The sequence below is a fragment of the Diuraphis noxia genome, unplaced genomic scaffold (genome assembly GCF_037042655.1).
Source record: "Diuraphis noxia isolate RWA-SAM2 unplaced genomic scaffold, SU_Dnox_SAM2 contig0004, whole genome shotgun sequence".
Taxonomy (NCBI): domain Eukaryota; kingdom Metazoa; phylum Arthropoda; class Insecta; order Hemiptera; family Aphididae; genus Diuraphis; species Diuraphis noxia.
Window position 1 is genome coordinate 13,515,847 of NW_028301714.1, and position 18,433 is coordinate 13,534,279.

The window sequence follows — 18,433 nt, forward strand, 5'->3', positions numbered from 1 at the left end:
TTTCCGCAAACGACAAAATATCACACCATCAAGGATCAACGACATAATATTATTATTATCAATCGTTGTGAAATTTCATTATATTTAGAAGTTTTCCCTCCCGCAGTCGCAAAGCCAAGTTACGGGTTACGTTCCACGGTCTCTTCCTCTCCCCCCGAGAATATAGATAGTACAAATTTAGGTGCTTCATCCACTTGTCCACAGAAACGGACCGACACTCAGCTGGCGTCACACGATCGAGTAACGCCACCGGAGGTCGGCGCTCTAGTCAAATGCGACGGCGGCGGCGATCGGACGGCAATTATTATTATTATTATTATTGGCGCTACACAGTTGAACTTTGATACACAGAAAACGGCAATCAAGGGCACGAGATCTCTATCGAATACACGCACACACATCCGTCAAGGTGTGTATGGTCACGCGCTTTCCGTTTATTTATTGAATCCCGACAACAACAGGAGCGAAGTATAATAATAATGATAAATATATAATGAAAACGTGCTGCTATACTACTACCACACACTATCAAAGGGTATATATTATATTCGAGTGGACGACCAATGTACTACAAAGAAATGGACTTGCGAAACCTTCTCGACCATGGACGTTGATCGCTCACTCCCCCCCCCCCCCCACCAAGACGAAATTACTACGTTGAACAAAAAAACATCTACAGATGTCTTCTTTTACTTCCACCACGATATACTATCGATATACTATAGTTAAATGTCTGCTAAACTGCATCGGTGGCGCATCACACACAGACGCAACATCCACCACATATGCGAAATTTAATATATACCTAATTTTATAGTACACCCAAATCACACTGTGTTGTAACACTTTAGTCAGCAGCTGTGGGTCGAAAAATTAACGTGGCTATAACATTTTAATACAGTCAACGTTTTATTATTTCGATTGTGTGAGAGAACTAAAACGTATACAAACACGCCACGCATACGTGTATTATTACAATATTTGGTCACATTATGTTGTTTAAATATTACATTATTATACGCCTGAGATTTGGGAACCACGTAGACTTTGTCACTTCAATATTATACATGGGTAATAGGTACACAATATTTTGTAAACGTTATGGTTTTCTAACGATTTTATTTAAATATATTCTTACAGTCCCATTTACACTAATCGACCAGTTTAGATTATTTGAGTAAAACACGAACTTAGACTAGGTACGATTTTAACGGGTCTCCGTCCTATTACAAAAAAGAATACCAAACTGTCCAAACTAACACGTAAAGGATTAGTGTCGGCCAAGTCCGGCTAGAAATCGGACATAATAATTTTATTATGTCAGACATTAAATATTGTTCGGATACCCAAGAGTGAAGACTAGCTTTAAGACCAAGAGGAACTTGGTTGTGGGTCCGAATCGATGAAAAAAAAAATAAATACAGTTCTGTTCTTCTCTCCGTTTGAACATTGTATAGGTGTATAATATTACACTAACAGCTTGCATATTAGCGTATGCACAGAACTTTATAAGTAATTGCTGTTAAGAAATAATATCGCAGCAATAACACAATTGATTAATTGTATACATAATATGAAAATGTTATTAATTTATTATGATATTACTTTCATTCCATTAACCATTTAAATTAAAATACCAAAATGTAAAAAACAAAAGTAACAACATTTTTTAAATAATATAATTTAGTAGTTTCTAAGTACTTTGAACGCGGTGTTATTATTACTTTAATATATTACATAAAATATTAGGTATACCTATACTTAAGGACGTAAATGCAAGTGTGTGACTGGCGACTGCATAAATAACGTTTTAAAAATAAATAATTATGTTTATATAATATTTCTACCTACGTCATCGTCATGTATTAATATAAATTATTAATAGTTATTAAAAACATAATTTAGAGAATCTGAATAAATATATTTTTCCAAGAATCAGCCACCCTATTAATTATTGGAAACTATAATAAAAATTTCATATTAATTTTCTTTTTTATTTCACTAAACGGTAGATATTATACTCGTACAATTATATTGATTAAACTATACGTAAAATATTGTATTAAAACTTTATTTTTTTTAGTTTACTAAAAAGTTTTTTAGTTTACTACTAAATGTAATTTTTATACACATTAAAAAAGAATGAATGGACACTTTATATAATTTTAAGCTGACAACACTAAAGGCCCATTACACAATGTATTATGTGATGTCGTGGACGTGCTTCCCTCCCCCTTATTTGTGGGCTGTTGATACAGACAAATAGAATATGAGCCAATAGTTAATTTACATATCAGTTCCTTTACTGTATTTCTACCCACTATAATTATCTATACCTTTAGTGTGACTGTTGCCTTATTGCAACATACCTACACACACAGCGTCCATGTTATAAAGTGCAACTCCAGATGTTTAAAATCCTATTCAAACATTTCAAACCACTTTGCACCCGCAGACTCGACGCAATGGTTTCTGAGCGAAATGTAAAATATACGACATTTGTCATTTCCATTAATATTATTATTTGTTACAAAATATATTATGTCGGTGTATAATTATAGTTCTACAGCACATAACATAATAACTACTAATAAGGGTCTATAATATGTACCACCTGCAGTTAACTCTGAAATATGATATTATTATATGTGAACGATTATTGTCCACCAGGCTGAGGCTTTTGTCCAAGGATTTAAAATGATTATGTCAAGATTTAGCGTCAGCTTTGAATAAACAAAAAATTTTGTAAGTGATATAGTGTAGTTTTTTCAAAGCTTATCAATAATAAATAACAATTTATACATATTTTGAATTTTGTATCATATTAACTACTCGTTTATATAATTATAGTAAAATATAATATCGTAATTTAGTTTTCTAGAGAAGTTTTTTTATAAAGTTAAAATGTATTTTGAGTAATGGAGGGGAAGATCTGGGAGTTTTTGTTTAAAAACTATACCTAAAGCTCCTCGTTGATATGATTTTTATATGCAGCATGTTATTTGGGTATTTTCATATTGTTATCTCATCTCGACAATTTTAAATAGGTCCCGTACCACAACAACAATAACACAACAAAAATAATTGATTGACGAATGATAGACACATATTTTTTCATTGCGGGCGTAAAGTCACAGTATTATTATTTTTATAAACATCAATTACAATATTATTGCGCGTGTTCTGATATATTTTTTTGTCTTTGGCTCGTGGCCTGGAGAGTTGTATACACAAATACAAAATAAAGGGTAAACGGAAAACTATTTGTTGTGCGACGTCCCAAACAACGCGGGTCCATTGTTCGAATGTCGTATTTTACTGTCAACAACGACGTGGGTGGACGAAGAAGATGATGATCGTAAAATATATAAAAACAATGGAATTTCAGCAATCAACAAGCGTACAATAATAACATGTTGAAGAATCTAATGCAATCGTGTCATCGTGAGAACAAACCATTAAAGAACACACTACATTGCATACAGAACGATTATGATGATGGTGAGTGGTGGCTTTAATTAATTATTAAGGACTCGCGAGGGAAACAAATATTAATATTTGTACGGTTTTAAATGAGTCTCTGAAACATTTAATACGCGTTTTTTAAGAGATTAATAATCATACCATTATATTATTTTTATTAGCCACTATAACTTTTTTTTATGTTCGATAAATTGTATATTGTGATCAGTGTGGCCAGATTACAAAATAATATTCTATAATTCTGCTTGAGGATTAAGTTGTAAAATATATGATTTTTTTTAATCAGTTTGGTTCTTTATCTTTATCTTTATATTTATTATTTTCTATAAAACTTCTATAGGTTAAGTAGTTTTTTTTTTAAACTTACGAATTAAATTTGTTTGTGACTTCCAATTTTTTTAAATCTCACCTTTGTTCTCATACTGGATATGATGATAAAAACACAATCGCTCTTATTGTTATAATTCAAAATGATAATAATTAATAACTGTGTACATAATATTATAACGATAACGCAATAATGCAATAATTACGTTTGTTTTTCAGAGAAACGGATAGCGTCGATTGTCAAACACTGAAACACAGTAGGTATTTGGAAAAAAAAATATATATTGTAATATTATGCAGGCCTAATGAATTTCAGAAGGGTCTTATTATTTATTAAGGTTGGGTTATCGCATTCGACACTATTACTATATATAGGATCCACATTAAAATACCTAGATAACAATATTATAGTAGTATATATTGTGCATTGTACCTATTGTGCTGGATTGCTTAATACACAAAAATTTATATTTTACCAGTGTTTCGTCGAGACGATTAACAAAACATATTTTTGATTTTGATTTTACATCATAATAGCAATGCATTTATCTCACAACGATTTTTAAATACATAATAATTAATAAGTAACTGCAAGGAGAATGGGTAGTGGTAAAAAATAATTAAAAATTGATTATTTTCAATGTGGCAAATCATCACACCGGAGTACTCGGATACCTACCATAACTATAACGGAATATATACAACGAGTTAACGTCGAAATATAAAACTAATTTATATAGGTATACCGCAATGTACATAATTTAAAAACTGTCAAAATCGAGACGGGAGACGCCTCGTCAAACAAATCGAAAATTCCTTTTTAAATTCAAATTATTCATCATAATAATATAATTGTAATCGTGACGTTTTCCCGCGGCTCGCATAATACCTAATAGCGCGTGTTCTATAATACTGCAGATCTGTCGACCATAACATCATGGTAAATGTTTTTTTTGATTATAAATCATAGTATTCCGGCTTGCAAATATTATAAATCGCCAAATGTATCATATATAATAATAATATAATAACCTACAATGTATCAATTATTACATATTTCAGAGTAATAATTTACGATTTAAAAATGTTTTCATATTCATTTCAATCGCGATTTAAGCCGATCAGTAAACAACACAACGTCCACCGGCTGTTTAATTGGGGATCGATTTTAAACCGCATCAATTTCACGACGAGTTTAATCCAAACCCCGCGGCCCATACAGTCTACAATCATCGTCGTATTGCTGCTGCAGTAATGCATATTTTGTATCACGCGCTGAGCAACAAATAAAGTAATATCGTACCTCCACAGCTCCACTTAAACTTCGTATATACGGTTAATAGTAGAACATGATTTGTTTTATTGTTTTACGATGCCTTATCTAATTGAAACATGTGTCGACATTGTTTTGATCATATAACTATTCTCGGCTGTTTAAACAAACTAAAAATGATCGTGTTGGCTTTGACGATTGCAAATGTCATTGCACACATTTAGATGAACGTCTAAAATTATAATAAAATGTATCACTAATAGCTGAATTAAACTGATAACTATATCGTTATGTAGTGTCCAGACTGGACATGACTAGACTATAACTATTTGGAACGCGCATTCCCGTACACAAATATACATATAAATCATTATAAGGTAATTTTTTTATATTGTACATGTGTACAAAGATGAACACAAAACGTGCAAATGTAATGGCCCTATATTAAGTACTCGAAATAACTGCATACGTACACACATTACGTTAGCAAATTGAAAAAGGTAAAACATTAAATCAATAAATTGATTAATATTTATAATATGCAATTTATTCTTATGACATTGACTCTTTATTCAGATTTATTATTAGATAATAGACGTAATAACTAAAAAATTCACTAATCAGCCCCAAAAATCTAAATACGGAGTGCAACACTGCAATAAGCATTCTTTAGAGAATTTATTTTAACTGCACATCGATCATGGATATCATACACAATTTAGGTAACATAACTACAATTATAATAATATTATGTATTATGCTTACAACTACAACGGACGGCTGCAGTAGTACTTATCCCGAAACATATAGTTTACGACGACGATACATATCGATATCGGTGTAATGTTTCTCGCCGACTTAGCGAGACAGCTTATCCGATGACCACCGATGGCCGCGTGTCGAATTTCGAATTCCAAACGGAACGTTAACCATCTTCCTCTGCGACACTCTCGTTGATCGAAAAAAAATAAACGTCCTCGTCACGCGTATTGAATAATATGACACGAAGAGAACGTCATAGTCATCGCGCGGCAAAATCATATAGAAATCTCGCGCAATATTGCATTAAATAGGTGCGCATGTCAATATCATTACTATAATTATTATACCAAACGGTCCTGTGTATCGTTTGCAGTGCCGACGGCTCCGTAATATTAGATTTAGTATTGTAAGCATGCGGTTCGTGCCCGGAATCTATAACACATTAGACATACCTACCTATATTATTATTATAGCATGCGCATCGTGCTTCAACCTAGGTCGGGGACGTCGCGGCGTGATAATAATAAATTAATTTAGTTTTATTTGGGACGGACATCGACAAGAGTCGGCGGAATCGACACGGCGATGGAGAGAGCGGACGACCTACGGGGGTATTACAATAATAATATCGTATTGGCACGTCGCCCGAAAGATGTGCGCGCGCCCGGCTGAATTATTTATACGGTTATGAGGCGACGGCGTTTCGATGAGACTAGTGGGCTGCCGCCACCAGCGCGTGTGTTAAAAGCGAACGATGCAGACTGGTAGGTAGGTGCCTATATAATAGTATTATGCTTAAAAAGAATACGAAAAGTCCAATACCTATACCCCGCCCAGATCAGACCAAAACGGGACGAAGATTAAGACCGTCAAAAAACATATATGTAAAGTTTACTTTTTTGACTGTAAACATGATAATATTATATATATATATACGTTTAGCTAATCGGATAGGTCAAACTCACCAGCGGACGATTTTTCAAACGATCATCATTAACAGACTTGTCAATATCGTCATGATAACAATAATAAACATAATAACAGTCGTTTCGTTCCGTATATTGTAATATATTATACGCGTATGCAGCACTCATGAATTTCCGACCAGATAGTTTCGTTTCGAATATACGCGCACATGTTACCGGCGATGTGTTTATAATAGGTACCTAATGCATGTCATACAACTACACGTTGTTTCCGTACATGGTTTCAGACAATGCGCATGTAAGTGTACATGTGTAACCATCGCTATTTACGCATCTATAGGTATATTGTATAATAATTATTATTATGTGTTGTATGTAAAAACATTATGGGTTGTTGAACAGTGCGAATTTCGTCTCGGGCTTAAATTTTTAGTTCATAACTAATAAATAATATACCGTAGCACGTGCACTAGAGATGTTAACTTTTTGTTTCCGAATGAAATCCCATAAATAAATCGTAAGCCTTTAGAGGACGTTACGCCGATGAGGTTTGCAATTATTATCTCTCACACGTATAGAACCGAAAAAATAAGTCTAAAGTAAAGTCGATGCGATTTGTCATAAACACAGTCGATCGATTGACAAATCATTTTATAGAGCTATAAGATGAAGACGCATAAAATAAAAATCGATGAAAAAAACATCCATCAAAATGTGTCAGTTAATAAAAATGTCACACCAATAACAGTGTTATACAATAAGATGTTGAATAGGCTCTAAAACACTTTCCAATAATATCTATGTATTGTAGGTTGTCGTTGGCTTGTTTTTTGGCTAACTGGCTGCATCCGAAATCTACGAGTATACCAGTCATATTTTTAAATATATTTATACTAATCCAAAAAAAAAAAAGACCAAACGTGAGAAAAGAAATATAAATAACAATATTCGATGGCGAGCTCCGTCCGGACGACACGAAACGCTACAAGGCTACAACTTGAGCAGGAGACGAATGTTATAATCATTGTACCATAGTTTAGGTAGGCACCTATGTCGTTGTTATTATTGTAACAATATTGTAAGGTTAACGCATAATAGAAAATATTCTTTAATATAATAACTTACATTTTTTTCTCGGGCCTCCACTATTGTTAAATCATATATTTCGTTATAATTATTATACTATTATGATTATTATCGTATCGCCTGGCACTCCGGGTGGCTGCGCAGGCTACTAATGTGAATTAGCCGACGATAGGTGTATGTCGTGTTACGCATACACAATTTTTTGTTAGCTCGTTGTCGACTCCATGATCAAGTCACGACGTGTTGACGAACGAACCATTTAATAACACTATATTATTATGTTATAACAACGGACGAATTTCTATTTTCTAGCCACCGAGTAGGTTTCGTGGTTCGCTACAAGGAACGGGGCAACGGGAAAATCGAAAAAAATATATTCTTATGCATTCCACGATGATATAAACGACACGGTATTATGTGATCGAAACTTTTTGTCCGTCAGATCTTTCGGTAGGCATGCGACGTTGCGTAGCGTACCTATAGTATAATAATACGCGTGGCCACGTGGGTGAGCAATAGTGTAGAGTTGCGCGGACCTGAACTATAATACCTGGACCATACCGCATGTTGTTTATATTATCATCCTGACGCATTCGTTATTGAGTATAACATTGACGGCGGCGTGGACACGAACGGAACGATCAAGTCTATATAGAATGTTGCAGAGTTCTCGCATAATATAGTTGAAATTCGTTTATTCTGTAGTTTTTAACTCCGTTTAGGTGTAATACACACGCCACATTGCATATTATGATATTACAACGTGTGAAATGAACCGGTACAGAGTGTTTCTGTCAGGCAGATATGACGCATTGACCCGGCGGAGTGTATAAACAATAATCGCCTATTATATAATATGTCATCGCATATTATAATAATGTGTGTTTGGTGTACAAATCGTGTTGCAGTCCGTACCTAGTTGACAGTTGTAGATAGAAGAAATATGAAGCACGACAGGCGGGTTCGGCGTGCCGGTAGTTATATTTTTTCAACGGCGTCTATTATTTAATATTCTAGTCAGACGTTTAAAAATGTATCATACACGAGCGTTATCGTGCAGTTATACATCATACGAATCAATCTTAAATTATCTAATATTATTATTAATTTTTTTTAGTTAAAAGATTTTTTCCCGTTTCATTTTAATACATGCGTCATATACTTATAGAGATCAATAAAATATAATTTATCAAACGAGATCATACCTATCAACGTAACGATGGCCTAATTTTTGCCCTTGTTATATACAGTGTTGATAAAATTTAATTTCCTCATCGAGCTAATACCTCTAATTCATCTATTATAACACAAGAAAAACAAGATAACGATCGAAAAATCTTAAAAAATAATTTTTTTTCATGTACCTACCTAATACATCGAAACAAAATGAAAAACTATATCACAATATAAAATATAAAATTGCATACAAAATATAATGATTAATACGCATGGTATATTATATTATATATTTTAGAACCACGTGGTTACTTACGCACTACTCGTACTTACGTCATAATTTAATATTTTAATGTACAGAGTTATTGCGTGTAAGTACTAAACATAATTTAAATTCATACGATGACGACAAAGTAAAAGAATTTGAAACAATACCAATAATGAATGGCACATAATCTATATTAGTATAGGTACTAATACAATAATGAAATTCAAATAATATTAAACTAATACGTATAATATTGATATAATATTACAACAAAGTTATAGCAAAAGTAGGTAAGAAGCGATAGATTGAGAATTTAGAAATTAATTATGAGTAAAAATAAAATCTATTCGGTACAAGATAAACATACAATATAAATATATTACCGCAATTTTTTAAAAGTTAAAACGTCATTCTATATTTAAACGTATAAAAATATTATTTACCAACAAATTGAGCAACAACTAAGAAACGTCGTTTGTTATGCACAGTAAACCAAGCAGTAAATAATATACCTAACACTTACAAACAAACAAAAAAGTTTTTTAAAAAATAACATAATATACCACGTCTCTATGCGGTGGTACGACACTACGGCGTATGCCTATCGTTTACGAGAACGAAACGCAAATTATTTGATGTAATATTATATACAAACTGTAAAACCAGTTTCGACGGAATAATGTGTTCTACGGTAGTGATTGACAAAAGTGATCGATAGATGAACAAGGTCAATGGACGTATTAAATCATTAGCTGTAACATTTTATAATATTATATACTTTATTGCTTGGTCGGTTTAGAAAGGAAAAAAACTTTTTAAAAAAAAGCATCACGTAGAGCAGTAAGAAATAATATATATTTATCGAATGCGGGATCAACACTATGATAATAATGTGCGACCAATAAGTCGAGTCGTCCCGAACAATAATTCGTTTGCTGGTACACGTGACCAAGGGAAAACATAATATGCAGTGAACGAACCTCAATGAAAACGTTTTGGGGTCCGGACAACCAGGACAGACATCGTATAGACACAATACAATATAATATTGTATCGTCACAGTTCGAAGACAATATTTTAAAGGTCAACGTGTAAGTGGTGACTAGCTGGGGACCGTGTAATATTTTAATATACATATAGAATTCAATAATATTATACCATTGGTCATAGTCGCCGAGGCCGATTATACATGCACAGAGCACAGTAATGTTGATTTGTTGACAATTTAAACTAAGCGCGAATAACGTGTGATGCATATAACTAACATGGTATCACAGCAATAGAGCTCTGCGCATGGTGCCTTCGTCATTTGGTCCGTCGACTGTTATCACAAACGTTGTTATCAGTTATTATTTATTTCATTTAAAATATCTAATTGTTTTAACACCCGTTGAGTTTTGTACACGATTTAAGATATCGTGGTTTTGTATGATTTTTATTTATATTTTTTGATTAATTTTTTCATTATTATTAAAAATTACAGTACTCACCTTGTCTATTGAAATTAAAAATGTTGACTTACTTACTTTTGTTATACTATTATGCCTGATAATTATTTTCATTTGCATTTCCCATGATAAATTAACCAGATGATTTTATCCTAAATATTAATGCATTCATACTAATTACTATTTAGTATATTATTTATAGTCAAATAAATTAGAATTGGATAATATTCAGCAATTTGAATGGCAAGTTGTCGAAAAAGTAATTTTGAATAAGTATCTAGTTTATTAGTTATGCTTAGTACTTTAGTAGTCGATATAATACATTGTTAGAGTTATACTTAGTAGTAGATATAATATTTTGTTAGAGTTATATTTAGTGTTACTTAGTGTAATTACAATTGTTTAAAAAGTTCACCCTGTATACGTATACAATATGTATATATATCATTATTTATATCATCTGATAAACATTGGACAATTTATTCTAAGATCCAAAAATAGTTCAATAAATTATAATAGTGTCGCCATGATGTAACTAATATAAATATAAACCGATATAACTAATATAACTGTTAGTTATATCATGATTGCCGCCTTATTTTGAATTTAAATATAATTTGAACTGGACCAAGTGACGTCAATATTTCATGGCATAGTTGATAAAATATTGTTTATTCCATTAACACTCAGAGTATCTCATTTTTGTTAAAGTTGCTGTCATACCATGTTATAAAAAAAATAGTTATATCATGGTGTGATCAGCGTACGTATAAACATCGCAGTCTCGTTATCTGGGAATATCATTTACGAATAAATAATTGTTAGTGGAGTTTATCATCACGAAAAATGCATTTGAGATAATAATTATATTTTATTTGTAGCACCACGAGTGTAGAATAATATAATATTCCGTCGATTTAGACATTATTAGTAGTGCGGAAAAGAAAACAAATCATCCAAGGTTTTATCGGTGGTAATAACTATTAGGTATGATTTGAATAAATGTGCCTATAATGTTATATTGCGTTATACTATTATTATATTATATCTACAAAGACGTACGTTTATGTCCATATTCGTCAAAATGACCACCCAATAACCTTGTTTAATATTAATGTTTATGACACTATAACTTTGAGCCATCGTCGGAAAATCATAAGTGTTTCAACCTAGAACTATGATTGTTTATATTATACTTTTACGTAAAAATAAAATATATTTTAAATAAATTTAGAACATAATGTTGAAAAAGTATTTACCCTATAAATTATACGATAAACATAAATAAGTACGCTAATGTACCCAGTACCTACTGTTAAAATTAAAAAAATATATATATTCACGTGCGTTATTTTTAGATTTTTTAAGTTTTCCTATCCGCATTAATATAATTAACCTTAACATTTATTAGACAGTTTTATTATTTGTATACTACATAATATCTCATGTTGATGTTTGATGTATTCTATAAATATTGATCAATACATAAAATACGCGTAAATAACATGTACACGTTTGAGACGGTAGTCGTCGTTATAGTAATTATTTGAAAATTATTGTAACGCAACCGGTTTATACGTAGAAACGAACACCATCAAACTAAATTGCTTGGAGTACATAATCATTTATATTTTAAACGGTTCTTAGATTTCTGAAATCAGAGATCATATGACGTTTATAAAAAATTTATCAAAATTTAACTATATTGCCAGTTCCTACGTTTGATATGAATTCAATTTATAACACCGCAGCCCGCAATGGTATTATTACTATCTTATAGTCATTTTAATTCGAAAAAAATATCAAATATGTAAATACTTAAGTAAGATACTTAGATACCTATCATTTTGGATGAAATATGAATATAAAATGTCATATTATTATAGTTGCGTTCACATAAGGGGACTGTTGTTGTTTTTTTAATTAAGACAACTTTATTATAATAAAACATTTTTATAATATATTATATGTTTTTAATATATCCCTCTCACTATTGTTAATTTCTGTGTATTCACCATTGTAATAAATAATCTTATATTAGTGCCTAGTGGATATTGAAATATAACTATGAATGAGCAAATATTTGTAATTAAAAATTAATAAGACCACATTATAGATGAAAATCATTTTTATATACCTAATAAAATGATGTGTTTACATACCTATACAAATATTTTGAATGTCATCATTCATTTTTCGTGTAAATACTAAATATATATTGACATGAAGTGGTACAGAAATATCGCACTTGACACAGTTTAGTTAAAGTTATCGTTTTGTAAGCTTATGTTCTATATTTTCTTAACTTAATACCTATATGAAATTATACTTAATCATAGGTTTCGAATAAAAAATACGAAATACGAGAGAAAAGTGGAACACGTCGATGCATTATGATTTATGAATATAAGTCACTCGTCGTGCTCTTGAGCTAACAACAAAACGCATTATACCTAATCAAGTTAGGAAAATGTTGGATAAATTAAATTTCTGAAAAACGGATCAGACATAATGTACCATCTAATATCAAAATCTTAGAATTATAATCTTGTGGTTTGGATTATACTTGGACGTCATCCAAATTAATTGGAAAAAATTAAGTCACAGTAAATTATTTTTAAATAATTTTGTTTTATTTTTGATCAGAATAAACGTATACTGTTATTCTATCTAAATAAGAACAAACATATTATTGTACAAAATTAAGAGATTGATTGAACGTTTACTACATATATAATGTTACATATTAATGTACCTAGTTACTATTCGAGTTAATGAAATAAAGGATTCTCACTGATTTATAGTTCTTTCAACAAATTAACTCTATACAAGTTACAGTAATTTATAAGATGAAAACATTTATTTGATCAAATATTTATAAAGCAATAATTGATAATAAATACAATACTATATTATATTAGTTTAGACGGTTGTTTTGGCATTTATAAAAATTTAAAATATCATTGTAATGAATATAACCTAATCAATTTGTAGGTACCTACCATATAACCTTAAGAGCATAAGCTTTAAGGTGACCTAAAATATAGTGTTACATAAACTGCGATGACAAACTAATAGATAGTAATTTTATCATTATCGTATTTATATTGTTAGTATAATTAATATATATTTTTACGATATATTCAATTAGGCATTAGCTAATCAATATATTTGTTGTCCCGATCTACTGATGTGCAGTGTGCGTTGTGCGTATTATTACGGTTTAAAACTAAACAATATTATAGGAGTGAGATTAAAATATATTATTAGTGTATGTCGCACCGTCACGTGTGTCATATAAATATTACTCATGAAATGTTATTTGTCGGGTTTGCAATAAGCTGCTCCTACTCTTCGTTAGATAATTATTAATAATTATTTTATACGATATCTACTTCCTTCATAATGATTTACAGATTTCGCTATTCATACCTCCAATGTATAATATGACAACGCCCACGGTCCACTCAAAACGTTGACAATATTATGGAATCGATAATAAAGCAATAATTTTGCTTTTGTACAGTAAAAAAAACACACACACACATCGGTCATTCGACATACCTACGTAAATACTAAACGTTACGTGTACAGAAATCATACGTACAGCTAAAACTACCTCTACCCACTGACATTATTGAACGTGTACAGTATTATAGGTATAAGTGTATAATCACAAGTCCACTACAAATGTGCGCACATTGATTAACTGTTACGAATCTCTTTGGTTTTTATCCGTATAATTATAGCGTGTAAGTACATATTATTTATATATTTAAATTTAAATGCATTTAGGTAGATGGTAAAATAGAAAACACAGTGATCGCCATCGTCGTGGTAACGGCAACACGTGTATATTCATTTAGCGATGTCTTTAGTCTAGTCTACTTTAAGCTCGTCTCTAACCGCAGTTGGGCGATGTATGTCATAGTGCACCTATACAGAAAGTAACGCGTACTTGAATAATGTTTACTGTTTACTTTCACTATCTCTAAAAACGTCTTAGAGCACCTCGTCTAGTGCACAGCTATTACGTAGAGTATTAAGCTATATTATATTATTATTGCAGGCAATATTAATTTCGTGTTTAAGCCGTTTGAACAAAATGTATTACATTATTATATCAACATAATATATTATGGTAACAGACTATCCGCCAATTGAAATGCGATCGTAGTGTAAGAAATCGTCAACCGTTCGAACGAATAAAAAAAATATTATATGGTATCAATGTGGCAATGTACCATGAAGTGATATTAAAACATTATACAAAAGACCATCGGAACTTCTGAAATCAAACCATCTGTAGGCCACTGGCGGATCCAGACGCTACAAACCGCTACAAAAGTACAAACCATTAATCTTTTTCGTCGATATTAACCAAAAGTGAATACATTTAATAAAAGTATTTTTTTTAAAGGCCTCCCCCTTAGAATTCAATCCTAAATCTGCTACTTCAGATATGGAGGAGATACAGAGTGTATAGTTCGCATAGTTATTATTGTCACGGTAGTAGGTATTCGAAGTGGTATTTAATACTATTATACATATACACACATAATTCACTGTGCAATATTTATACCATTGTAAGGGGTCAAACATAATTCAGGCGGTTATAGGTTGCTTCGATCTCGGTAGGGCAACGGACTAAAAGGCTTTTACAATAATTGTACAAAACGATTTAAGGGGAAGCGGATAATGGTGCTGAGTTTAAAATAAAAGGATTTCCCTCGTTGAACGCTGCAATGACCTCGGTCAACTGCTGAGTACGCGGCTTACCCGTTACGCCGACAGTTAAAAACTCATTGAATAGAGGGTTCTGGCAAACTTCGAAAAATTAACGATTTCATGTCTAAGCCTACGTCTTGCACTACCCCTAAATGGAATTTAATAAAATATGTTTTCTTAAACTTCTTGACATTATGGAAAAATTGGATTAGCTCGGTTCAATTTGTTACGATACTTGTCTGAAAATAATTAATATTAAAACACAATAAATAAAAAGTAGGTATAATGTAATAAATTATATAATCTAAACATGTCTTTTGATTTCAATGGATAGCAGCAATATTAATATTCAGTACGATCGAGTCGAACTCTTGGCTTGACCGGACTGAAAAAAATGTATCCTATAATGGTAGGTATATATTGTAGGTTATTAATTTTCCAATACGCATAACTCGATATCTATTTATTATTTTATTTTGCACGTAGGTGCTTATATAATTGTTTAGACTCATTTCAAAAACGGCGACATTAATTTTATTATTTTAACTACAACATAATTATAATAATAACGACGATAATAAATAAGCACAGATAACGTAAACGGCAATAATATTATTACTGCGAGGTGCGTTGGCATTATGTTAAGTAATTCGCCTACATCACACATTAAATACGCGCGGGTTATCATCGGACGACAGTTGAGTTCTTCTCTAACGTTTTAGCCAGAAACTTCACACCACCGCATTGGTTGGCCGTGAAGTGTAAACAGTCGTAAATCGACAAGACAATAATATGAAATGATAATGCCACGGCGTTCAATGACATCTGAATCATGTCGTTGCTCAATGACGACAAAATATTCCCCGCGACAACAACGCACACAATATCGTTATAATAATATTACACTCGGCGACGTTTAATATAATATTGTAATGAAATCATACGAAATAGTAGTCGTCTTCGCCCTATCCTTCATCTAATAAATAATATTATAATAAACATGACTTGATAGAAAAATTATTATTATTATAGCCATATTAGTTCCCGCGCCTCGTCATCGTGTCGTGTCGTATAACTAAAATATTATCATCGTTGTGTACGATGTTATAGTACCCTATGTCTGTGTCCTAGTCGCACCCAGTAGTTATGAGCATGTTGCACGTCAAGTCTCAACCCTCCTGGAACCGACGACGGGGGATAATCAACAAGTCGGCCATTTGTGTCATGAAATGTCTACTGACTCACTATTTATAGATTCTCCCGGTTGTGTTTTAGTCGAGAGGGTAACCCGACAACGACCTCCTAGCACGTTGCTAATTTGTATACTGAAAAATATTCGGTTGCGGTAAATTCCTACTCTACTTGACGAAAACTAATTATAATCTCAATATTGGACGACAGTTAGATAGTAATACTGAATTTTCCTAAGTAAAGATTCACAAGAGTAATAATTTTTCTATCTACTGTCGCCAACCATTGTTTTTCAATTTTGAAATTTACCAAATCGGCGTGTGAACCTGATCACGTGACAAAGTGACAGCCCTAATCGTTTTACCTAACCAGCAAAACCGACAGTTTCGGGTGTCGGCCACTACTGTAGCTGGCCAGTGAGCGTGAACCGACCACAGTCTAAAAACACAATAGTACGATTGCGACTGATGACGTGAGTGCGGGTAAAAATAGGAAAGCCGTCGTTCCCTGACACAGCCTCAGACGGACAGAAAATCCATTGTCCCGGCTAGCAGCAGCTGCTTGCACGTGTATACGAGGTAGGTAGGCAGGTATATTATTATTATTATACAATAACAACAACAATAATAATAATAATGGTAATCTACCTACCCACAGACAGACCGGTTTTTGCCCGACCAGATCGTAACCATTATTATACACAAACAGCAATAATATCGTGGTCGTAATCTCCACGACGTGGTTACAACAAAGGTTGGTACACGCATTATAATTTATAATAGAAACAGGTTGCGGGGGGGTTCGAGGGGCGCTCTCTGCGCGTAAAGCAAGCCCGACCTATCGGTCCCCGCCACCCGACCACCGACGACTTGCTACGGGAGGGCCTTTGGTACCTATACATCGGAATGTAGGGTTGGAAAGGGGATGCCATCCTTACACTTGAGAATAGTATTAATATCATAACATGCAAGTAGTACAAAATTGGAAAATTATAAATTAAAGTTAATGATATTGATATATATTATATAGATGTATGAGATGGGTACTTACTGGACAGCGCGGCGGCGTATTGTCTGAACTTCTTGCCCTCTCGTCTGGTGCCCTTCGGCCCGTTGACCGACAGCATGCTACTGAAAACCGACAAATCCATGGTTGGTCCGGCTTTTCAGATATTGTACAATGTATTTGTGCAACCGTTAGACGGCCAAAATAGGGGGGTTATGTGAGATGAGTACGGCACGGCGAAGAAACCAGCGCTCGCGGTTTGGTGTCGGGCTCGGGCACACGATAAAAATAATAATAATAATAATGATAATATTATGTCAGCCGGCGGCGGCGACTCCGCGGGTTAATGTCTAGCACGTCTCGGGGCGGCGATGACGATAGTAAAATGTCGTCGATGTACTTTTTGCGCATAAACGAGCATGCGGCGACAACGGCGGGAGCGAGAACAGTGAACGCGTTGCGGGCTCGCGGCTGTTTGGCACCGACTCGTACGAGCTGGTGCGACGTCGGCGGCGGCGACCACGGTTGCTCTGGTTGTGTGCGCGCGCGCGAACGGCAGGTCGGGCGGCGGTGGCGGTGTGGGCGAGCGAACGCGCGCGCGTAGCGCTATCCACCGGAGCGACGGCGGACCCTCGTGCACGGTGCGTGATCTCGAGGCAGGACGGTTGTCCGGCACTGCGGGTGCCCAACGAAATTTGTCGCGAAACGCTCCCGAAGAACGGCGAATTTCCACTAACGGATCTTAGCGATCATCACCCGC

General features: G+C 33.3%; 1 protein-coding gene across 3 annotated transcripts in view; it reads right to left on the minus strand.

The window, feature by feature from the left end:
• Positions 1-18,433, minus strand: part of LOC107173642 (trehalose transporter 1-like protein) — an 84,746-nt gene that overhangs the window by 12,323 nt on the left and 53,990 nt on the right. For all 3 annotated transcript variants that reach the window (XM_015524250.2, XM_015524253.2, XM_015524251.2), the window contains exon 3: positions 17,719-17,798. In XM_015524250.2, coding sequence (XP_015379736.1) covers positions 17,719-17,798 — 80 coding nt within the window. The remainder of the gene's footprint in view (positions 1-17,718; positions 17,799-18,433) is intronic.